This window comes from Gorilla gorilla, chromosome 7 (assembly GCF_029281585.2).
Source record: "Gorilla gorilla gorilla isolate KB3781 chromosome 7, NHGRI_mGorGor1-v2.1_pri, whole genome shotgun sequence".
NCBI lineage: Eukaryota > Metazoa > Chordata > Mammalia > Primates > Hominidae > Gorilla > Gorilla gorilla.
This window is the reverse complement of record NC_073231.2, coordinates 121480197-121506170: the sequence shown is the minus strand read 5'-3', so window position 1 is coordinate 121506170 and position 25974 is coordinate 121480197. Positions and strand designations below refer to the sequence as shown.

The window sequence follows — 25974 nt, the reverse complement described above, 5'->3', positions numbered from 1 at the left end:
GGCCGCCACCACGCGTGCTCGGCGCCCGGGCTGTGGGCGTGTTATCGCAGGAAGTCCTGCGGAAGCAGTTGTGTGCGCCCGTTCCCTCCGGTTACCTCGCTCATCCTCGGCTGCTGCGCGGTGCCTGCAGCCTCCCTCTCCTCCTCCCTCTCCCAGCGCTGCCTGCCCTGCCAGCTGCGTGGAGGCCGCCTCCTGCCCGCTTCTCCCCACTCCCTCTGCCCTGTCGCGTCGCATCCCCTGGCCAGCCTGCCCTTCTCCCCACTTCCCAACTTGGCTTCCTCTCTCCATAAACTCTCTTCCCTCTTGTCTTCTCTTTTGCTTCCTCTTTGCTGCCACCCCTCCTTGATTTGACGCTCTGATTTCCTCTTGCCAGATCCCAAATTGGGTTCATCAGCAGCTACTCATCCTTAAATCTTATTCACCTGTGATCATTGTGCAACCTGCAAGAGGCATGAGATTAATGCAAAAAAGGGAGTTCCTTACTATGGGAGGAAATCTCTGGCTATCAAAAAGTCATGGGTTTTTTTTTTGTCACATATTAAAATTAAGCACTAATGTAAATACAAAAAAATTTAAAATGATGGCATAGGTTATTAATGAGTCCAGGAATAAGGCAAAGAAGGACAATCTGAAAAAATAATCTCAAATGAATATAACAAAATTGCCCATTTTTTGTGGAGATAGCTAAAATTGTGATAAAGTACTAGGTTTTATTAATGAAAATATTATTAGTCTTTAAGTAAGTCATGTACTTTGTCATATAGCGTTTTCAAGGAGCTGCTTAAAGTGTTTCCGATATTTTGAAGTATATTTACTTACACAAACATTCTTGAGTACATGGAAGTGTGTGTCTCGTGCATTCTCAATCAAACTATAAATAAAGTCATATTTAATCAAAATTTACCTTATAATGTAATAGTTTCAAAAGCACATGAAGCCTTTTGGAGTGACTAAGGATATATATGTATATAAGTCTACTGTATTTTTAGCATTCTGGGAACTGAGGCCTTTATGTTTTTCTTAAATTATGAACTTTAAGACAGTAGCTATACGTGGATCCCTATCAAGTTTTTGCCTTCTTTACATCATCAAGCTTATTTTTAAATTAATTCTTGTTAAGGACATGCTTTTTACACCCTCTGTATTAATTTCCTTTTCTAGAAGTCCATATTAGTAAGGCCATATCATGAAAATTAGTATTTTTAGTAGAGCTGTTCTGAAATTTTTCCATAAGAGATATTTTGCAATGACTGAGCTATATTGATTCATATAATTTGTATCCAACTGCTTCATTTTGCCTTGAGATTTCCAGTGTACCTAATATTAGGTAAAGAAAATAGTTGATATATGACTGGATGTGAGGTGGCCATTTTAACTCGTAGGTGGCAGGATTTATCTCTTGATTTCTTCATTAATTTTAAAATAAATAAACAAAAAAACAACATAAGGAAGTTTAGATCCTTCTTTTTAATTTGTAACACTTCAACTTCTAGTATTGCTTTCTGTAGGGGAGAATTTTTCAGTTGATAACATGAGTTGATTTCATAAGTTATAGTATTTAAAACTAGAGATGTTTTATCACAAAACAGTTGTCCCTTTAATATATGATTTAGCACGGCAACTCTTTTTAAAGTAATATGTTTAAGAGAAAACCATGACCTTATGATAAAAATAATACTAAACCAATTATTAATACCTACAGTTTGCCGTCAAATGTCTTAGCTAAATAATTACCTTATTAGAACAAAGGTATTGAAAGCACAGCACCAGAAACACTGGCTTTAATATTCAAGTAATAAAGACTTTAGGTCCACCATATATTTTTCTCATGGCTGGAGGAGCCAGTCCTAGAGTATGGGGGGCATACTTATTACTTCAGTTGTCGTAAATGTGGATCACAGTATTTTCTAAACTTTTTGTTTTATTTTGCATTTTTCTATAATTTGAGCACTTTGACCTCTTTTCAAGTTTATTTGTTCTCCAGATATGCACAATACAAGTTAAAAGAAAGTTCAGTCATCACAGTGCCTTTTGGGACACGTGATTGTCTGGAATAGACTTCTGTCCAGCTATGGTTAGAAGTCCCATAGGTTGTAGCTATGTTTTCCTTTTTGTGATGTGGCTCTGTTGGAATAAAACCAGTCTTAAAGTAATTCTATAATTTCTCTAGAATGCAGTCTTCTCACCCATAGGCTGTGAGTAGTAGTACCTGGGCACAGGTTTTGGGGGGAAGAATCAGTTTAGATAAAACATGTAAAAGAGGTTTGGTTAATGTCAAACGATTGAATATTTATTTCTATAAATAATGATAATGATTGTTCTGTTTCTAATCTTTGTAATTTCTGTGTGTCATTAACTATGGGAGTGCTTAGACTATTCAAAATAGTATTTCTAAGGCCTTATTTTATTTTTAATTTTAACAATTATATTTAGGATATTTACGGACAGGAACAAACTGAGCATTCTAGCCGTCAGCTATTGTAGAAAGAGTGGCATTATATTATCCCAAAAGGCTAGCTCAGTGTCATCCTTTGGTAGAATACATGCCTTAAATTCAAAAGCTCTGTTATGTTTGAATTTCAGTTCTATAAGCTTTGGTATTCAATAGTGCCGAGTTCAAGGTCTAAATTGGAAAAACTTGCAAGAAGTATTTTTGCATTGTTTTTTCACATTGTACATCTTTGCCTTGTTCTTTGGGCCTTTAATGACATATGGCATCATTTTTAAAAAATATTTGTATTAGTACCTAATTTTAATACATGATTTAAAAAATACGACTGTTTGATAGCCAGGGATTTCGTCTTGTAGTAACTTTTTTGCATTAATTTCATGAAATTTTTTCCTCTTCCTCAAAATGAGCACACAATTCCTCTTCAAAGTTAATGACTCTCTTATTTTTCAGTAGGTTGTTTTAATTTTGAATACCTCAGAACCTTTCTTGAGGGGTAGTATTTTAGAGATAATGTTTTGTGGTTCTCACTGGATATTTTAGAAGTTTTATTTTGATTATGTGGGATATATCCTACATGATCATAAGCACTTCGTTAATAAAAATGGTTTGTTATTACTGAGATCACCCAGTTTTTCGGCAGGAGAATAATAAATAGAAGTTGTGTGATTCCATAGCCACTGTAGGGTGTGCTCTATAGCAGAGTGATTCTGAGTTATAACCACATATCCTAAATTTCAAGCTAATAGTGTGTATGTATGTATGTGTGTGTATATATACGTAATTACATCGTTTTATTGCACTTTCCATTTATTACACTCCACAGATGTTACCTTTTTTATAAATAAAGATTTGTGGCAACCCTATGTCAAGCAAATCTATCAGCACCATTTTTTTCAAAAATATGTGTTTACCTTACGTCTCTTTGTCACATTTGGAAAATTCCTGCTATATTTCAGACCTTTTCATTGTTATTATATTATATCTGAGTTGGTGGTCTGTGATCTTTGATGTCACTATTGTAATTGTTTTGGGGAGCCATGAATGGTACCCACATGAGATGGCAAACTTAATTGATAAATGTGTTTGTTTTGAGTGCTCCACGGTCTGGCTGTTCCCTTGTCTCTCTGGTGCTCGTTGGTCCTCCCTATTCCCTGAGACGTAATGATTTTGAAATTCAACCTATTAATAACCCTACAATGACCTCTAAGTGTTAAAGTGAAAAGAAGGGTTTCATGTCTCTCGCTTTAAATCGAAAGCTAGAAATGATTACGCTTAGTGAGGAAGGCATGCTGAAAAAGAGAGAAGCCAAAAACTAGGCCTCTTGTGCCACATGGCCAGGTTGTGAATGCAAAGGAAAAGTGCTTGAAGGAAATTAAAAGTGCCACTCTGTTGAACACACACATGATAAGAAAGCAAAAACAGCCTTATTGCTGATATGGAGAAAGTTTTAGTGGTTGGGTAGAAGATCAAGCCAGCCACGACATTCCCTTAGGGCACAGCCTAATCCAGAGCAAGGCCCTCTGTTTGATTCGGTGGAAGCTAAGAGAGATAAAGAAGTTGCAGAAGAAACGTTTGAAGCTAGCAGAGGTTGGTTCATGGGTTTTAAAGAGATATGTCATATCCATAACATAAAAGTACAAGGTGAAGCAGCAAGTGATGGTGAAGAAGCTGCAGCACATTATCCAGAAGATCTAGTTAAGATCAGTGATGAAAGTGGCTACACTAAACAACAGATTTTCAGTGGAGACGAAACAGCTTTCTGTTGGAAGAAGATGCCATCTAGGGGTTTCGTAGCTAGAGGGGAATAGGCAATGCCCGGATTGCAAACTTCAAAGGACAGGCTGACTAGTTAGGGGCTAACGCAGCTGATGACTTGAAGTAGAATCCATTGCTCACTTAGCATTCCAAAGATTCTGGGACCCTTAATAATTATGCTAAATCTACTCTGTGGAGCTGTGCTCTATAAAAGGAACAGCAAAGCCTGAAGGATAGCACATTTGTTTACAGTATGGTTTACTGAATATTTGAAGTGCACTGTTGAGACCTACTACTTGGAAAAAGATTCCTTTAAAAGTATTACTGCTCACTGACAATGCACGCAGTCACCCCAGAAGCTCTGATGGAGATGTACAAAGAGATGAATGTTATGTTCATGCCTGCTAACACAACATCCTTTCAGCAGTCCTTGGATCAAGGAGAAATTTCAAAATTCAAGTCATTATTTAAGACATACATTTCATAAAGCTATACCTGCCATAGTGATTCCTCTGGTGGATCTGGACAAAGTGAGTTGAAAACCTTCTGGAAAGGAAACATCATTTAAGATACCATTAAGAACATTCATGATTCATGGGAGGATGTCAAAACATCAACATTAGCAGAAGTTTGGAAGAAGTTGATTCCAGCTCTCATGGATGACTAGGAAGGCTTCAAGACTTTAGTGGAGGAAGTAAGTGCAGATGTGGTAGAAATAGCAAGAGAACTAGAATTAGAAGTGGAGCCTGAAGATATGACTGAATTGCTGCAATCTCCTGATAAAACTGGAATGGATGAGGTGTTGCTTTTTCTTAAAGAGAAGCAAAGAAAGTGGTTTCTTGAGATGGAAGCTATTCCTGGTGGAGATGCTGTGAACATTGTCAAAATGACAAAAGATTTAGAATATTCCATCAACTTAGTTGATAAAGCAGCATTAATGTTGGAGATGATTGACTCCAATTTTGAAAGAAGTTCTAGCGTGGGTAAAATGCTATCAAGTGGCATTGCATGCTACAAACAAATCATTCATGAAAGAAGAGTCAGTTGATGTGGGAAGCTTCATTGTTGCCTTATTTTAAGAAATTGCCATAGACACCCCCAGCTTCAGCAAAGACCGCCACCGAGCAGCTGTCAACAATGAGGCAAGACCAGCAAAAAGATTACAAATTGCTCAAGACTCAGGTGACTGTTAGTATTTTTTAGTAGTAAAGAATGTTTTTAACTAAGTGTATTTTTTAAACATAATACTATTGCCCACTTAATAGACCATTGTATAATGTAAATGTAGCTTTTATATGCACTGGGAAACCAAAATATTCTTGTGGCTTGCTTTATTGCAATATTCACTTTATTTTAGTAGTCTGCAACTGAATCTGTAGTATCTCCGAGGTGTGCCTGTGTGTGTATATATATAAATATATATAAATATATATAAATATATAATATATATAAATATATATAAATATATATAAAAATATATATATAAATTTATATATAAGTATATATATAAATATATTTTTTTTTCACGAAGTAAGCATGCTTTTATTATCAGATAAAAACATTAACCAAATATGTCTTTTTGGCGAATAATAAAAATGATTAAAATTACTAATGTTTTTGCTGGGGTTAGGTTATCAAAGCATTTTTTTAAACACTGACACAGTCATTCATATTTTCTAGGAGAAATTACCATGCACCTTTGGAGTTATTTTTTATTTGATAGAAAAGGTGTCCCTAATTGAGAGTACCAATTTTAAATTTTTGTTGGCAGGTGCTGCTATTGAATTGTATTTGGATTATAAAATTCACAAGTTTCATAATTGGAGGCTTATGGAGTGTATTGATGAGATGATTAGAATTACTCTTTTGGTTATGTAAGTTTTTAAATAATGGAAGAAGTTCTAGAAATCATACAAAAATTTCCAAAATAAGACTTTCAGAGGCTGTGAATGATACTGATTTTCTGTCATCTTTGTCATTTAAACACAGTTCTGTATAATTTTTTTGCTCAGCAATAAAGGAGTCAGTAGGTCCATCTGTATGTTTCTGTTTGTATTCATATCATATATATGACTATTATGTATGTAGTGTCTTGAATGTATATGTGTGTGTATAATATATACATATATGTTTTCTTTTCTTTTTTTTTTTCTTTTTTTGAGATAGGGTCTTGCTGTGTTGCCCAGGCTGGTGTCCTGTGGTGCAATCATAGCTCTCTGTAGCCTTGAACTCTTGGGCGCAAGGGCTCTTCCAGCCTCAGCCTCCTAAATAGCTGGGACTACAGGCACAAGCCATCATGCCTTTGCTAATTTTCTAATTTTTTGTAAAGACGGAGTCTTGCTATATTTTCCAGGCTGGTCCTGAACTCCTGGCCTCAAGGAATTCTTCCCATCTCAGTCTCCCAAAGTGCTGGGATTACACATACATTTTAGACTTTGGAAATTAGGAAAACTGAAAATGGAGTTTTGTTTTGTTTTGTTTTGTTTTGTTTTGTTTTCGAGACGGAGACTCATTCTGTGGCTCAGGCTGGAGTGCAATGGTGCAAACTTGGCTCATTGCAACCTCCGCCTCCCAGGTTCAAGTGATTCTCCTGCCTTAGCCTCCCCAGTAGCTGAGACTACAGGCATGCGTCACCATGCTCAGCTAATTTTTTGTACTTTAGTACAGATGGGGTTTCACCATGTTGACCAGGGTGATCTCGAACTCCTGACCTCAGGTGATCCACCTGCCCTGGCCTCCCAAATGAAAATGGAGTTTTCATTTCCATATATCACAGTTGTTTTTCAATATAGGTCTTCAGTGACTGGAAGCCATTGCTATAGGCTGGTAATTTGATAACCCATTTTTGAAATGTATTTATTGAGCTCATTGTAATTCAGTATGCCCCTGGTGAAAGGCGTGGGATGGTATAGGTTGAAAGAATTATCTGTGGTTGTTCCCTACAGAGATGCTGCTGCCCCTTTTTGGGCAGTCATCTTTAACCTGGCACCCACTAGTGTATTTGCTAAAATGGAATATTCCAAAGTTTAAATGATGTCACATTTGAAAGCAATGCCAAGAAACAATGCGGCAGTTTCTAAATTTTGTGAAGCTAAAATCCCTGGTTACAAGAAAGAGTACATGTCACAGATGAGTAGTTAGTAATGACTTCAGTTTAGCAGGAAAAGAGCAATTCCCATATGCTGATTCTAGTCTCATAACAAAGAATGTTATAGAAAGATTGCACAGTATTTAACAAGCTGTGAGTTAATGTGACAGTGTCGGTGTATCTAGTTCCAGAAGGATAATCACTTTACCATATTTCTTCAAAAATATTTTAAGTTATATTCCAAAACAGAAAACCAGATACATATGAATCCAGACTGTTCCCTGCAACACCTCCCCACCCCCAAGTTAGGTAGTAAAATCAGGTTTAAGCAATTGAATTGCTTCCGACCTGCTGGCTGCTAAATACCTGAATAAATGTAGAAGTTCCATTGTCAGACTCTGAACCTCAGAGGCTTACCTGTTATATAAGGGAGAGTGGGTATAAATGAGAGTGTTGCATCTTGAACTGTAATTATCTAAAACTTAGTTTTCAACGCATGAGTTTACCTCTAACCAAGAGCCTCTCCTAATTTGAACATAGACTACGTCCTTCAACACTTATGGATACGTTAGGAGTTGAGAAAATTAGGTAAAGTTGTATTGCTTTCAGTCCTTTGGAACACATACTGGATACAGGCGTTGGTACTGTAGGTGTGTTAGTTACCAGCAATTCATTTCCAGGGTTTTTCCCAAAGACCTGCTGTTTTATGCATGTTCATATTAGTACTATGATTTGCTTATTCCTGTGAACACGAACAACACTGACAGATAACAGTTTTGAACAGTAGACCTGTGTCTTTTAAAAGCTTAAAACTCCATGCTCATCATTTTGTCGTTGCAAAGACTTCTAAAGGCAGGCATGGGGAGGCATTGTGGAATAGGGAGAGGATATTATTTCCTTCAGTGATTTAAGGAAATGCATGTTTTCCATCATGAAAGAAAAGATAATCATTATCAAATTCAGAGGAGATTGTTTTATCATTCCCATAATGAACCTGTGTCTCTTTTACCAATTAACATATAGATGGATATTAGGAGAAACCAGGTTCAGGTAGAAAGAGGTACATAAAATTAATAATCCATCACGAGGAATTTCTGCAAAGTGCCTTTTATAGAGAATTTTTTTTCTTGGAAATTTTTGAAATTATCAAGTGTAAAGTTAATGCTTAAATTATGTTTTAATCTTTCTTAAGACTTTCTCTGGATGCAGATTATGGAATTAAGGTGTTTTGATACTGTGAAAGTATGTGTTGCTAATACTGTAACATACTGTACATTTACTATACTATCAATAATATATGTAACTACTACTGAGTATTGACTACTTTAAGAAGTTAAGGTCTCTCAGTTTGTCACAAGAGACATTAGTCTTATATCAAGGGTTTACCTCATGAAGTGACATAGGCAGGCGACTGACATTCCACTACCAGTATTAGACTTTTTATTTATTTATTTAATTTTTGAGATAGGGTCTCACTCTGTTCCCCAAGCTGGAGTGCAGTGGCACGATCTCAGCTCACTGCGACCTCTGCCTCCCAAGCTCAAGCAATCCTCCTGCCTCAGCCTCTGGAGTACCTGGAACTACAGGCATGTGCCACCACGCCTGGTTAATTTTTTTTTTTTTTTTGTAGAGATTGGGCTTCACCATGTCACCCAGGCTGGTTTCCAACTCCTGGACTCAAGTGGTCCACCGACTTGGCCTTCCAAAGTGCTGGGATTACAGGCGTGAACCACCACGCCCGGCCATTATTTGATTTATAGTGTATTTTTAGTGTACAAGCTGTTTAAGAGAAACATTGATCTTAAAGCATAAGAGTCAATGATTTTGAAAAGTGAAAACAAGGGAAATCTGGTCAAATTTGCTTTTATCCTTCCACCCAAAATTGTTTGGCTGCCTGCATTTTGTAATCATATAATGATTGATTGTTGGACATTGTGGCTCACACCTGTAATCCCAGCACTCTGGAAGGCCAAGGTGGCAGGATGGCTTGAGCCTTGGAGTTCGAGACCAGCCTGTGCAACACAGGGAGACCTCATCTCTACAAAAATATATAAAATTCAATTAACCCAGAATGGTAGTACATGCCTGTTGTTCCAGATACTTGGGAGGCTGAAGCAGGAGAATTGCTTGAGTCTGGAAGGTCAAGGCTGCAATGAGCCATGATCATGCCACTGCACTCTAGCTGGGACAACAGAGCAAGACCCTGTTTCAGAAATAAATAAATAAATAAAATCATATAGTGATTGAATTGATCTGTGCAGAAAGTACCTCTTTCTCCCAATGGATGCTGGCATCTTCATTCAGTATATATAGAGTGGCCACTTTGTGTGCTACCTGTTAGCAGTTTCTAGTCTAATGGGGGAAGGATAGGAGGAATATAAGAATTTATAGCACATTGCATTTACAATCTATTTCAGTATACATTATCTTATTCATTTAATTTGTACTCTCTTTTCTGTTTATTCCCTTTAAAAAAAAACTTTGTAAAATAGGCCAATTGTACATATTATTGTGGGAATTAAGAAAGTAAAGATGTGAGTAAGCTCAAAGAAGAGGGTAAAAACCCGGCCAAAACCACTGTTGGTTTTGGTTAATGTGCTTGCATAATCCTTTGAATCTGTGTCTTTCCTGAGTGTATGTGTAAAACTCTGTGTGTAAGTGTGTATATTTCTGTCTGTATCCTGTCCAACTTTGGCAAAGGGGTAGTTTTGCCCAGATTTGCTTTTGGAGCTAAAAGGAGATCTCTGCCCACACCTTTTCTGTGAGGTCTGTTACCTCACACTTGAGAACAATGTCAATTTTTTGGGCCTTAAAGGCAGTGTTGGCTTCTGCCTAAAGGTACCTTCATGACCTTAACACAAATTCACAAATCAACCTATTTTATTCATTGCACTCATGTCTTCGGGCTCTCCACTGCAGAGTCTTAAAGGAATTGTTTTGGAATGGACACAAAGATTACTAACCTCTGTGGAAAAGTACCCTGACTTTACAGCGTTCCTACTTCAAAAACAAACTCTGTCTGGATGGCGAGTCATTGGGAGACTTGAGTGATTACCGGGGAGTTTTGGTATAAAATGGAATTTTAGATTAACCTTTAGCACCTAAATCTGAGGTCTGTCAAGTCTCCGTTTTTATAGATCTGACTTGAATTAAAGAGGTGTGTTGTGTTGAAGCCTTCCTGGCCCTTATTTTAACTACTGATTTACATGGGGTGTACTAGTGGGGATCATCATTGAGTTTTGACCAAGTTCTGGGAAAGCTCCCTGTGGGACTGGGAAAATCTGGCTCACTTTGGAAAACCTAAATTTATGTTTTTAAATAATTTGGAAAACCTGACAAAATGCTACAGGTATAAGAACTTAAGAATTATAATGGATCAGGATAAACGGGGCTAGAATAAAACACTAAGTACAGTCAGGCAGTCAATGGAAACAAACAGATGGGTGTCAAGAGCTAAGTTAGTGAGTTGATCAGCTCTATTTTTGTCTTTTCAATAAGTTTCATGAAGCTTGTTCAGCAAACATGAGTAACTTCAATAAGTTCATGCAGCAAATATTTATTAAGCAGCACCTACTCATTTATGGGATACTGTACTAAGGTGTGATAATATCAATATGAATGACAACAAAAGAACACTGTCCAGGCAAGAATACAAATAATGTAACAGATAAATAAAATATTGATAGTCATAACTCCAATATAGCTATATAAAGATGATCATAGCACATAAATTCTGGAAAAATCCAGTATCATTAATGTCTCCGTTAATGTATACCAGTCACCTCATCTTTTTATCTGAACCTGTGCGATATTTCTGAGGTTTTAAAAATTCCACTTCCTTTTACGATCAGAGTTGAAGATTTGTTTTGAAACCCATCACTTTTCTTCATTTTCTACCTTTCCCTTCTTCCGTCTACATGTCACACCACATCTAGTTTAGTTTTCCTAATCTCTTCTTTTTAGAAACTTCAAGTGGCTTCCTGCTTTCTCCAAGTGGTCCAGCCTCATCAGCTGGGATTCAAGATTCTGTCTTATTAACCTTGGCAACCACGTCTTCCATGTGAGCCATTTGGTTTAAACCTAGCTGCTTCTCTGTTTCTTGACATATGTTAATATTGTTAGCAACCATTTGTTTCTCTTACTCCTGTTTGCTGGAATCCCCTTTTCTGTCCCCTGTAGCTGTGCAATTCTTATTTCTCTCTCAGGATGATCTTCACTCTCATCTCTATTAACTGTTTCCTCTGCCATTGACCACGTTGGTTATTTTATTATGAACGAAAGAAATAATAGAAATATTAATAAAAGATAGCAAACATTTAGTACTTACTGATTACTTTTTTGTGTGTGTTTTTTTTGGGGTTTTTTTTTTTTTGGTTTTTTTGTTTTGTTTTGTTTTTTAGACAGAGTCTCACTCTGTTGCCCAGGCTGGAGTGTGGTGGTGCCGTCTCGGCTCACTGTAACCCCCACCTCCCAGGTTCAAGCGATTCTCTTGCCTCAGGCTCCCAAGTAGCTGAGATTACAGGCACCCGCCACCACACCCAGCTAATTTTTGTATTTTTGGTAGAGAGGGTTTCACCATGTTGGCCAGGCTGGTCTTGAACTCCTGGCCTCAGGCTGTCCTCCTGCCTCGGGCTCCCAAAGTGTTGGGGTTAAAGGCGTGAGCCACCACGCCCAGCCAAGTACTTAACTGATTACTTTCAAGGGAATTTACTGTTTACACTGCTCATTTTGGTGCTAAATCATGTCTTGTCCTGTATTATTACTGAAATGTTTAATGTGAGCCTTGTTTCTTTAACAAAGGTAGATTATTGCTTCTTAGAGAGCATTAATTTTCTCTTTGAATTTAAATATATTATATGCCCAATAAATACATAATATATGAATAAATTAATTGATTGGATATTTTAGAAGTCTGAAATGCCCTTGCCCGTAAGAAGAATGTATGTATGACATTTGGGGTTGCATTGGTACTTTATTTTCCAGCCTGATGGACAAGAGTGATTTTAAAACCATCAATGCCTCTGCATCTGTGGCACAGTAAACAGGAACCCTATTGGAAATTAAATGTGTCATCTTGTGCTTCATAGCCAGACTATTAAGCTTTTAGGAAGAGATCAATTTAAAATAAATTATATGTATGTACATATACATTAATATGTAATATATAGAATATAATGATTATATTTACAGGGTTATATTTAATTCCTGATGATTAAAAAAAGGACGATTGGCATCTTATCAGAAAATGAAAAAATGCATCAAAATCAGACAATATTTTAAATAAAAAAATTATGTCATTTCAGTAATGCTTTTTTACTTGACATAATTATGTAGGAAAACTATCCATAATCCAGTAGTAAACATTATGTATGAAAACTTGATGTGAACTTTTGTCAATACATATGATACATTATTATCTAATATTTTCAGGAAAACAAATTTTCTACAATATTTATGTGTTAATCTTTTATTTCCTGGAATTGAAAAATTCAACCAAACACCACAGAAATTGCTAATACCACTGAACTTGTCTCAGTTCCCTTAAGAAGCCACATTCTCTCTTCATCTGGGCCTTTCCCAGGTCTTCTGCCATTTCTTCTGTTGGAATCACTCAATCCTCTCTTTTCACCTGGCCAGTTTTTGCTATCCTTGTTTGTGTTCTTCCTTTTTACCCCTAGAACCCCTTGTTGTTATACCAAACTGGGATCAGTCACTGCTCTTCCTTGTTTCTTTCTTTCTTTTCTCTAGGTAGAGTATAAGCTCACTCAGGGTAAGTTTCTTCTCTGCCTTGTCCACAGTTGTATCCTCAGCACCTTACTCAACACTTTACTCAATGCCTGACACATAGTTGGCCCTCAGAAACTATGTTGAATGAATAAATGTTACGTGAGTTTTGACTTAGGAGCATCAGTTAATCAGTTATCATATCACTTGGTCAGTCTGCAATATTTGCCCAAAAATAGGATTTAGTGCAAAATGAGTGCTGATGCCAGCAGATATCTTTGACCTTGGTTTCTGGGGAAAAAAAAATTCTCCTATCAGCTTGTTTGGATAATTGCTTGCAGAGTTTTCATGAAAGGGAAGTGGTAAATGCACAGATGGATAAAGTGTAGGACTTTTTGACACGACTAACTGCATTCTAACTTATTGCCTCAAAGACTATAGCAGTCATCTCTCAAGCAGTATTCTGGTCATCAGAAAATATTCTTGAACAGTGCTATCTTTTAACTGGTTAGCACTCTCCAAAGTATTTCATGTGGTTTTTTCACTGTTCATACCCTGGACTACATGCATTACCTGCCAGGGTTCATCTATTATTTTAGCTCACCTGGACTACATTGGTGAGACTTCATGAAGGAGAATTCCACTTTTATTTCAGTAAACCAGGGCAGGATATTTTGGGACCTACAACAACCTGTCTTTTCTTTCTTCTTTTTATCTTTTTTTTTTTTTTTTTTAACCTAAGAAGATGGTAAACACTTAGTAGGCTGCAATTTTCTTTCTTAATGACTGTCATAATGTCTCACATTTAATATAACTTGTTCTATTTTGATGTTAAAACAGGGCATTCTTAATGTTACAACAGGATTAAAAGTACTGTTTGGTACTCTCATGATATGTTAACTCTTTTACGAAGTCATTTAAATAACAGTATTGTATTTTCTGAATAGCACCCTGGTTTGCAGGCTCAATAAACAAGTTATCTTTAGCAGGTATGAAGATGGTGATAATACCACCAGATACCAGTACTGTTTAGGTGAAATCTGTAATAATTTGCTTTTGAAATAATCAGGTAAAACTGTTACTATGAAATGCCGTTTTGCAAAAAGTTCAAAGGACTAATGGTTGTGATTAACTTTAAGTAATCCTATAGAGTGCTACTTTTTCCTGGGTATTATGTTGCTTCTTTAACAAACATCCTTTTCTTTCCATGTGTAGGCTTATTTCCTGTAGAGAGCAGTAAAACATGTAAAGCATTATTCATGCTTTGACTTCTAGAACATGTAAAGCATTCGTAGATTGGGGTTCAGTCAACTAATTCTTACTTTGCTTAAACCCAAAGTTCTCAAGCTTGTTTAGGTGACTGTAGTCTTGGGACTTTGATTCTGTCTGAGAAACTCCATGTAATAGTGTTAAATTATCATATCATACAAAGATGGGGCAAATTATGTGCAATAAAATGTGATTGTATTATATCTGTGTGTACCTACGAAACAAAGACTAAATTCCACATGAAATAGTTTTAAGGAATAAGATTTTTAAGTTCTCTTCTTAGCACATTTGTGTGCTGCCTTTTTTTTTTTTTGGTTAGTTGCTAGTACACATTAGAAGCCATTTGATACTAGAAGCCAAAGTCTTAAGAAAATATTAACCAGGTATAAAGTTGAAAACTGATGGCATTTTACCTATTAACTTATCTTTTTTATGCAAAATAAGAAACCACTCATCATTATTCTGTTTGTGAGATGGGATACCTCGGTCTACTGATATTACATAGATTTACAGCAACCACCTTAGATGAAGGTAGAATCTAGCACACACTTCATGTAAACACAACATTTATTCAGCCTTATAAAAATATTCAGAATTTTAGATACATGAATCCTCTGAAAAAACCACAGTATTGTTTTATTTGCTCATCTGTTCCCTCCGGTCTTCTTGGGTAAGCAGGTTACCTTAACCCCCTTTCAGTTCCAGTTTCCCCATTTGTGAAATAGGACTACCAAATAACTATCAGGCTTTTGGTGAAAACCAACTGGGGAAATTACGTGAGCCAGTAAGCAAATGGCTGGTCATAATAAGTACTCAAGAAATATTAGTTCTCTTCCACCTTTATGTAGCTTGTCTTTGTCATATAATCAAGGTAGTGCATCCTCATGGAACATTTAATATCTACAGATGTGTGTCTGTGCTTGTCCTTCCACCACCACCACCACCAGCAGAATCACATACAGAGTTCTTATCCTCTCTTCTGTTTGCCTGTCTCTGATTATCTTCATCCCTGTTAGGGTGTCTGTTGCTCTCTGCTCTTGTTTTTGCCCTTCCTCTCTTTTCAAACCCCTCACCCTTTGAAATCCCTTTTGTTCAGAACGCTTTCTTTTCAATTTCTCTTCTCTTCCTTCTTTTACCACCTGTTTGCCTGCTGGGGCACATCCTGGCCCTTTCTCCCGTACAATTCAGCCTGAGGCGTCAATGACCCATTCCACTCCATTGGATTGCTTGATTTGCTCATCAAAATATCGCAGCTCAAAGGTTTCTCCTCAATGTATTACTCCATGCTCTCTGCAGAGCAACTGCTGTTTCACTGAAAAATCGCACACGCACTCTTAAACTTTAGCTGAAAAGTGCACAGATCTTAAGTCTGTAGCTCAATGAATTATTACAAAACAAATACACCTGTGTAACTATCACTCATGTCAGGAAATACAATATTGCCAGTACTCTAGAAGCCCTTTGTGCTCCTCCTGGTCTCTTTCTTCGTCCTCCAGGAATCAGTCACTCTCCTGACTGCTAAACATTTTAGATAGTTCTACTTGTTTTTGAACTTTACACGTGTCCATATACATTGAAAGCATGCGTTTGTTTGTGTCTGTCATGTCACACTCAGCATCATGTTTGTAAAATTCATTCATGTTGTATGTAGTTTGTTCATTTGTATTGTACCATAGTATTCTGTTGTATGAACAGGTATTGTATTTTATAATCATATACCACAACTTTAAAAAATCTATTCTACTGCTGATACAGATTTAGCTTGTTTCCAGTTTGAGAAATTCAGGAGGTAATACTGTGAGAATTGGTTGTGTGTGTGTGTGTGTGTGTGCATGTGTTTGTGTGTGTACGCGCATTTTAAAATTAAACTTCTGGTTTTGTGTCCTTCTGAATGTTTTAAGTTTCTTGGCGTCTAATCCAGATGTTTGAGGCTTTTCTGTATTCTTTTTATGTTCCAGGCTATTCTCTTAAAAGATAAACTATTTATTTTTTATGTATTATGCTACTTGTATAGTATATTTTGAGTTTTGGAATGTTGGAGAATACAGAATGAAAAATTTGTAAATAAAACATATATGTATATATAAGTGCATATATTTATAGTAAACATTATATATTTAATAAACCTATTACATACCATATGATGTTCATGTATAAAACATACATAATCATCCAAATATACAAACATACAAATTCATTTTATTGATTATGGTACTCTTACTATAGAATTATCACTATATAGAGAGTGTGCCACTTTTTAATGAACTTTCCTCTGTATAATCAGTCTACAGATATTTTTGATGTGTAAAGTTACACAGACATTTGTGGAATCTAAATCAAACCAACATGGCTGTGATTTACCATTTAAAAAAATAAATTCAGTAGTTCTTATGTCTCACGACTTGTACATTTCTTGATCTGTGCCCATGGATCTAGAGCTATGATATCTGATCCTTTTTTCAGCCGAAATAAGGAGAAAATTAATGCCTTGATTCCTTGGATGTCATGATTTGGTTTGTTATTATGTTGTTGAGACAACTTTAGCATTTTTCTAGCTGTTAGTTTCCTGAGCCTGTTTAATATCAAGAGATTCAGACTTTCCTTGAAGACAAAAGCAATATATAGAAATTTCTAAGTGTGTCAACATCCATCCATCCATCCATCCATCCATCCATCCATCTAATAAGAACGAGTGCCTGCTGTGTCATAGGCCTGTCACTGTGAGGAAGGGCATGTTAGTATCACTTGGCTTTTTAAAAACTTGCATGTCCCTTGTGCCAATATGCTATTATACTTTATTCCTCTGCAATAGTCACCATCATAGTCTGCTAGTGCTGATGATGGAAATGAGCCTCAGATGTGTTGCACCTGGAAAAAGCTTGAGATTACTGATGAGATGTAGCTATTTATATATATTGAATTATTTTATATCAATATTTTGATTAGTATCACATATATGAATGGATAGCTATTAATATTTTGAATTAACAACAATGATAATATAAATCATAATATATTTTCTGGTTTGAAGAGTTTCACAGTCTAGAGGGGTAGCCTAAAACATAAACACATAATTCTGTGTGAAATGGCAGGTACCTCGAGAGAAGATATGCACAAGTTGCCACATGACAGTGGAGAAGACTAAGTTTTGCTTGTGAAAATTGTAGAGGGCTTTGTAGAAGTGAATCCATTTTAGAGACATGTAGTTTGGTAATGTTGGTGATGTGTTAGGCATTATGAGGCAGATTCAAAAGTTAGGATAATCTGGTAGTCTGTGAGAATATTGGGAAGATTGTATATTCATTCACTTGACGTAACTATAGAGGCAGACAAATATGTGTGATAGCAGCCTTTGTAACATGGCGTCTTGTAGATTGTGTTCTCTTGTAAGTTTCTTAAAATGGTATCACTTTTTGCATTGGTTAACCGTTGTTAAAGTGATAATGAGAAATGCATTGGGAAACCAAGTGGTCTTTAGATTCCTTCAGACCCAACTTGTTCATGTGCTAGGTCTGCACCTAGACAAGCGATTTAACTTCTCCATGTCTTAGCTGCATTATCTGTAAACTGTGAATGATAATAGTACTTAAAGGATTGTTCATCTAAATTAAAATCAAATGAGATAATGCACTCTTGGCACAGTTCCTGGCTCATATAATAAGAACATGAAATATTTTTTTATTAGCTAGAAATTCAGGTTAGAATATGTATCAACATTGAAGATCATAGGCCTTAAAAAAACCTACCTCTGACTTTTGGTTTCTTTCAACATTCAATTAAATTCTGAAAGAACTATTTGTAAAACACCTGAACCTGGAATTATATATGTGTATTTCCCTTACTCTGTTATGATAGGTGTCCACAACAAGATTGATGGAGAAATTAATAATTGGGGTGCAGATGGTGAAAATCTTTTCTAAAGGTGTGTGTGTATGGCTCTGTGTATGTTTAGATAGATTCTTAAGTTTATACTGAAGTTGAAAGTGAAGATTGACGAGATTGCCTATACAAAATACTTAACAAGTGAGCTAATTTCTGCCCGAATTCTGTAGTCTTACTCCTGTATGTCACATCACTATTCTTCCTCTCATATGTGAATGTGTAAAATAGAGGCTGTGTGGGATGGGTCCAGAAGGAACTCGTGGTCATCCTCTCAGGCTTGAATCTCACCTCTCTATCTGGCTTTGTGTTTACAATTAATTTAAGATTAATTACCTGTTTCAGTTTTACTTTGACATCTACCTAACCTATTTTTTATTTTATTTCTTTCTTTCTGATCTTTTGTTTTAATCTTTGGGGGTAAAATAATGCAATAATGATAAAACAAAATTCAAAAGCCCGTAAAGCTATGGGATCTGCTTGGGATTTTCAGGGGTGAGATAGGGTCTGTAATAGACATGTGTTTACTGATTGTGACCCCAGGCATTGGTTTTCTATCCTTCATTGTTAGGATAGGTGGATCTGGGGACACAGACTGAGTGGAGTGGAGAAGAAAGGATTTATTAATAATCAGGGAGGAGCATGTGGGATAGATCTGAGGTATCTGCAAGCATTTGAGAACTACCGATTGTAACTCTATGAACTGAAGATGCCTCAGTGCAATCCTGGGTCTTTCCACATTCCATATTTAATTAAAGGCCTTTGCCATATCTTGGTTCCTGGCTCAATTTTAATCAGATAAAATTTAAGTTATTATAAAATAATGACAAATTTGGCATATAAGGTTTTAAACTGATCACGGTAGCTGGACAGCATTAGCAACAATAGTTGAAAAAATAGAGCTTCTTTATGCAGTGATATCTGTATAATCTATTTAGCTCAAAGATAACATTGAGTTTATATCCATGTATGTTTATGAATGTATAATTTGGACACCTGGGATTTTATTGTATGTAGATGTTTTATCCGTTCCCTTTTTAAAATCCAATGTTCTATCTGTAATGCTCTGCCACTACACATTCTTTCAAAAAAATTCTGATTCTAAATCTTTAATGATGATACGCCTCAATCTTCTTTTAACATAGATAGCTCTTCTGGAAAAAAACAAAAAACAAAAACAAATCCTTCAAAACAGCCCTCTTCATAACAAAACATCTTAGTCTTTTTGCCAAGTTAGTGAAGGAATACTGGGTTTTGTTTGTTTGTTTGTTTGTTTGTTTGTTTTTCCTTAACTACGCATGCTTTAAAATCTTGGTTAAATTTCTTCCTTGAACATTACTTTCTTAGAGTGGCCTTTCCCACTGTGTTCATCAGAACATTAGTTTTGTTGGCTAAATGGCACTGTGTGACATAAAGCCAAATGAGATTGGGAAATTTCAGTCTAGATTGAACACACGTCACCGTCTCCAATCCCTAGGACTTCTTAGAGCTGTAAACGCTAATGTACATTGTGGATCTCTGGGAGGGATATGTATTATACAGTTTCCATTAAACTTAATTTGACCAAGGAATCTCCTTTCATTTTCTTTTTTTGAAGCTAATATTATGGGAAGAGTCTAGAGACAAGTCTTGGGTTTCTTGTCATCTATGCTTAAACAGTTATCATATTAAAATCCCAGGCAGAGCTTAGCTAAACTTGTGGTGAGCATGGCAGAATGTTCTGAAATACCATAATATTTTTTCAAAAAAGGTTCTTATAGTTGAAGCTTTCTAAGCCTGTTACTTATCCAACTCCAAATTATGAACGGATTATATGTTTACTTTTTTTGCCCATATATAAAGCTTTTCATATCCTAGAAGTCAGGAAAAAGTTATTTAATTTTATTATGAGAAGTTGCTTTCAAGTATATATATTTTTTAAGATCAGTTTTCTTTGGAACATTTCTCCGTACTTAACAAAAGAGAGAAAATGACTCCTGTGTGTGTGTGTGTGTGTGTGTGTGTGTGTGTGTGTGTGTGTGTAATTTGTTTTTGTCAGAGGGAAAAATGATGCTAATTAGGTTAAAATAAGGAGTTGGCACTAAATAGGGTGGTAGCTAAACCAAATTTTGTATTTTGTACCAAATTTCTAAATCCCTTTTGTTGCATGAATGGATTAGCTGGTTCATTGTGATGTTTGTGTTATCTGTTGGATACGTCTGTGGTTGTCCTTAGTCCATTGGTTCTCAGATGGGTGCAGGCCATTTAAACTGCTCCCTGTGGTAGAGTAGGGGTGAGCCTAGTGCTTTGTGAGTTATTTCCTAGTTTCATGAGGAAGAACTATTGCATATGAAGGCACAAACTTACTTCCCTTCATTTTTAGAGATACACACACATGCACATGCACACATACAGAGTATATTACAGGTATAAGTTCTCAGTATGTCTTCACAACATCTGGTTTTAATCTTATATTAAATTTGGCACTTTTAATACTACTAATAGTAATAAAACTTACTGAATATACTTGGCTTACTGGTGCTGTGAAGACAGCGAGCATTCTAATTGCACTATGTTATCTTTATGGTAAGCATCTATTAGATTCACTATACTGTATATGTGTGTCAGTTTACCAAATGGATTTGCAGTGATTGACACAGATTTATTAAGGGAGAACAAAGAAAGCTGTTAGTTATATTGGTGGATTGAGTTAATAATTGAGATTTTCTTTTCTATTGATTAACAGGTAGGAAAACAGAAAAAAGCAACATTAGTACATAAAAATATTAAACTACCTTTACTATTCAATGATAGTTTTCACCAAATGCTGGGAACATAGTCAAAGACATTCCTACAAAGCACAGCACTCGTTATTTTTGTTATGAGTGAAAATCTAATTTACATATAATAAAATGTCAATTCACATCATAACCATCAAGATAAATAGAAACATTTATACTCTTCAATGAGCTACTCTTTTTGAATTTAAGTGCTGTGCTTGGCTCTTTGCCCAGAGACCAGTTGAAATAGCCGAAGTTTAACAGAGAAGTAGGAATGAAGTTGAAACTGACTTGTGTGCAAATGTAGAGTCAGATTGGCCTATGTGAATCAATAGTTGTCATTGCACATATTTTAATTGTGTGTGTGTGTTTTGAGAGGAAAACAAAAGGAAAAACTGCTTTTCTGCAGGGAAACAAATGGTAACATTTCTCAATTTGCACAGTGAAATTGTGATCTTATTCAAATCAGGGATTTTAATACATTTGCCTCTCACTGGTTATGAAAGGAAAAATAATCAATTCCCCTTGCCTTTTGAGGCTCCATGATGTATTCTTGCTCTATTTTAGTTTCCCTAGTTAGTGAAATAGGTGCATTCTTTTTATATATATACATGTGTCCTACAGTGTCATTGTGACTATAGCCTACAGTCTTTGAAAAAAAAAAGTTTTGTAATTTTCTTATAAAAGCACAGTGGTTAATGAATTTTTTCTTTAACATGTATTTGGATATATGAAGATTCATTTAGGCAAATAGGACATTTATTACTTACTTACCACACTATCTCCTTTTACCTAGACAAGTGCATTTGAAATGAGATATTTAAAATCTAGAGAACATAGCAAGATGAAATAAAAGCCTAATAAAATGTGTTTGGGCTAGCATCAAAACCTTTGAAATAGGATATCTAAATAATGTGCATTTTATCTCAGAGGGCTTTCGGTTAGTTCTAGTGTCCAGATGACTATTAATGGGCTTTTGTGCTCTGAAGCATATGTTAATAGAAATGATCATTTTGGATTAGTTTGATGTGAATTAATAAGAGATTTATTTGGTGGAAGTTGTTTGAAGGTGTTGACATTTAAAACTCAACAAGATTTAAGATGTTCAAAAATAGCTTTAAAAATTTGGGAACAGTCAATTCAGAGAGAGCAAATTAAATAGAAATGGATAGGAAAGAACAGGATCTGACATTGAGTTTACGAAGTTTGAAGCAGTTTATAAAAAAAGCGATCTACCATTGAAGTATTGCCGTGGAATCTGAAGAAATAGAAAACATCTAAACTCCTTCAGTGATTCTTGAGTTTGTGAATTGGATAAACAATGTTCTCTTGCATTTTATAGTTCACTTAAGCAATCTGATTTTGATCTGTATATATGGAGTAGACAGGATTCAAGTTTTTTTTTTTTTCCCTAAACCAATGAGCAAACACATATGTTCTTTCAAAACTGAACTGTATACATTGTTCATATGGAAGCTATCTAGTTTGCTCTAGGCCCAAGATTTGACCTTCCTTTTATTTTGCTATCACTTGCTTAATTCTTTAAATTCTTTGTGGGGACTTTTGATCAAAAGAAACATTTTTTCTTTTAAAAGTTTTTTTAAAAATAAAAGCTACATGAAATGTGTAATTAATAACTCAGTACTCTTATGCTGATGTGTATACAAGCAAGCATGGAAGAAAACATATTTTTTAAGGCGAAGACCATGATGACTTTTCTTTTTGTGTTAAGCTTTGATTTCAAACAGTTGAAAAGTTTTATAAGCTGGAAAAACAAAAAGAAAATGTCATCTGGCATTACATATTATGAAAATAAGAACTGTTACTTATAATTAAAAATTATACGCAACAAGATTTGAAACTGAGGTCCAATTACAGGATCTTGCCCTCCTGATTTTTTAGAGTCTTGTTCAGAATGTAATGTGTGTGTGTCTGTACATATATATACGCACACACATATTTGTTTATGAAATTATATCTAGAAAGATACTCAGAAGTGTCAGTTTCCCTTGAGGAGTTCCTTATAGTCATTTTCTTTGCTTTTTAAGCATATCTTTCTTTCTTAAATTAATGACAATAATAAAATTAAAGTCATCTTGCTTAGTGTGTTTGGCACATAACTGAGGTTGGATATATTTACTGAATGAATGAATATTGGGGGAAGTGAGAAATTGAGGCAAAGATAGGCTTCAGTGGTATTTAAACCACCCTTGGTGGTGGTGGTTTGCTGTTCTATAGTCTTTCAGTGCAATTGGGCAAACTTTTTAAAGGTAAAATTGAAGTGCTATTAACCGGAACCATTGTAGAGTCACAGAGGTGGGGGAATTTTAGAAATAATTTATTCAAATTCCCTTATTGTACAGGTAAAGATGGAGGCTCAGAGAAGCAAAAGGACTTGCTCTTGATCACATGAGCAGGTGATTTAAATCAGGTGTAGAAACTGGATATGCAATTTCCATACCATTTTTACTCATGTTTTGATTCTTTACTTTGCTTAGGGTCAAGATACTACAAAGAATATAGAATTTATAGAATTTACACCTCTTACCTTCAAAGAGTTTCTCATCTAATGGAAATAAATTTTAGTTCACCTGTGTTGAGCTGATGCGTGATCTAAGCTCTGTTTTTAAATTACTGTGATAGTTGATTTATTTAGTTGAATAATTTATTTGATTATCTATTGCAAGGTTAGTTGGAGTAAGAATATGTCATTAAATGTATGCATGTATATATTTATATATAATATATGAAATATAACTAAAACACTAGTGGTTAATTGACAGTATCTAGATAATGATAGAAAACTCAAATCCCTTTTGCTGTGAAGGTGCCCTCTTGAGAACATCAATCAGTCTTCTACTGGAGAAGATTTTTTTTTCTTATGTATTTAGGCACTTTAAATAGTGAGATAAAATAGTTAGAATTATTTTTAAGCTCTAATGCTGATTATTTCTACTGCATAAATCTGTCTAAATTATACGGTAACAGAAATAGTGCACTCCTATTTTTATAAAAGTAAACACATTTTCGAAGAAAGCAAAGCATTTAGATTTGTTTTATTTAGAAGGAAATACGGTTAATTAAGAGTAGAAATTTATGATTTTTACAGATGGAATGTCTTATATCTCAGCAATGAAAATTAATACAAATAGAGTATTTTGGGAAAGCTACATATATTTTTAACCTGCCTAAATATCTTGGCATATAATATGCATTCTCATTATATGGGCTGTTCAGGTGGAGAATAATGTAAATGTAGGCCTGCTCACTATTACATAGCCCCAAGGTCAATTTTTAATCTCACAATTAAATAGAGGACTTAAAATAGCAATTTTGAGCTTTGCTGTTCTCCTTTAAATTCTTTACCTCCTCTTTCTCAACTTCACTTTTAGCCCATTATCTAAAATGGCAATTCATAGTAGACTTACTCTAACGGGCATTTTGAACTTTTCCAGGGGTAAGGTAGACTGCATGAAGGATATTGCTATGTAATAGGGTGATAAAGTTTAAAATAGAGTTGCCAAAACTAATGACTATGTTCATTGTTGTGATTACGTATTTTAATTGCTTTAAGATTTTCCCTATAAAAGCATTTGCTGGTGTTTACAAATTAAGATCTTTTATCCCCACCCCAACGTAGGTAAGTATTATGGTCATTAGGGTTGAAGGGGTTTTAGAGGTTAAATAATTTCACCAACATCACAGTCTGTTATGAAAATGACTTATGTCCTGGAACCTTTTATATCATGTTCCTCCTTCTCTTGTTGCTTTATTAAAACCCTGGGGAGGGAGAGGATCTTGCTCCAGATTTGCTCATGCTTTTATATCTTTCAGGCAGCCTATGATGCCAGCATATTAATATATTTTAGGTGTGATACATGAAAATACGTTTACATCATTTAGGAAGGAAAATTTTTCTTTTGCTTTGTTTTGCAGATGTACAGATCAGCTCTCAAAATGTCTTCTGTGTCTTCTGAGCGTCTTCTAAGACAATTGCATTAGCCTCCTGCTAGTTGACTAATAGAATTAATAATTGTAAAAAGCACTCTAAAGCCACATGCCTTATGAAGTCAATGCTGGGTATGATTTTACAAGTATGTGATCTATTTTTTCAAGTGAAAATGTTAACTGGAAAAGTTCTTGGCACACAGTAAAACATCGTGCAATCTGTTATTTGTCTTAGAGATAATAACTTGAGGGTGGCTATAGTCTTATGGTATCTAACTTACGACTCGCTAGGGGAGTTTCTTCCACTTAGAAGTATGACAAATGTGCTTATATTTACATAATCTGTCACTCTGAAAAATTACGATGATATAATTCCAGTAAAATTATTTTTTCTATAGCTACTTCAAAGTATAGTCAACTAAATTAAGCACATTTTTTTAAAAAACAGCAACTAAAGAACATGCCCCCGCCCCCACAACACAAAATAAAACTCAAATGACCTTTCAGAGATTTCTTTGAAGTTTTAGCAGTTTAACAGTCTTTGCAATGTATATTATTAAGGGCTCTATTCAGCATAAGGAGTCATGAGTCATAAGTGTTCTAAGTATCTCTTCTTGGGTAGAAGAAGGAACTGAAATTTTAGAAAGATGATAATTTAATTAAGTCATATTTTCTCCCAGCCACTAAAGATGCTGGTTGAGTAGTCTTTAAACTATGACCCATTATATCTCTTCAATGTAACAATAAATCAACTAGAGCTAAAGCTTCTTTTTGTTTTGAAAAATAAGTTAATTTTTAAAATACTAATGTATTTAGATCTATTCACTTTTAAGTATTTTATCTTGGTTCCCTTGCTATTTAAAATGTTGCCATTTTCCTAATCGCTCACCCTGGCGTTAACATATGGGCATAAACCATTTTCTCATCATTTTGATGGAAGGATAACCTTAATGAATTAGATTATTTCTTCCTCATTTCTTCATGAGTCCTGTCTTTTGATATAGGATTTTTATCTTTTTTGTGTGCGTAACCTTATTCATTTCTTTTAGGTGATTCAGTGTTAGGTTCTAGTCATCTTAAGAAGAAACTGTTAAAATACA

At 35.3% G+C, this 25974-nt stretch overlaps 1 protein-coding gene across 4 annotated transcripts in view; it reads left to right on the top strand.

Moving 5' to 3' along the window:
* Positions 1-25974, top strand: part of TRPS1 (transcriptional repressor GATA binding 1) — a 259458-nt gene that overhangs the window by 20680 nt on the left and 212804 nt on the right. For 2 of the 4 annotated variants that reach the window (XM_055349805.2, XM_063709447.1), the window contains exon 2: positions 24863-25020. The exons of 1 other annotated variant lie outside the window; for it this stretch is intronic. In XM_055349805.2, coding sequence (XP_055205780.1) covers positions 24984-25020 — 37 coding nt within the window. In that variant the 5' untranslated portion in view covers positions 24863-24983. The remainder of the gene's footprint in view (positions 1-24862; positions 25021-25974) is intronic. One more of the 4 variants, XM_055349806.2, reaches the window with a different exon arrangement.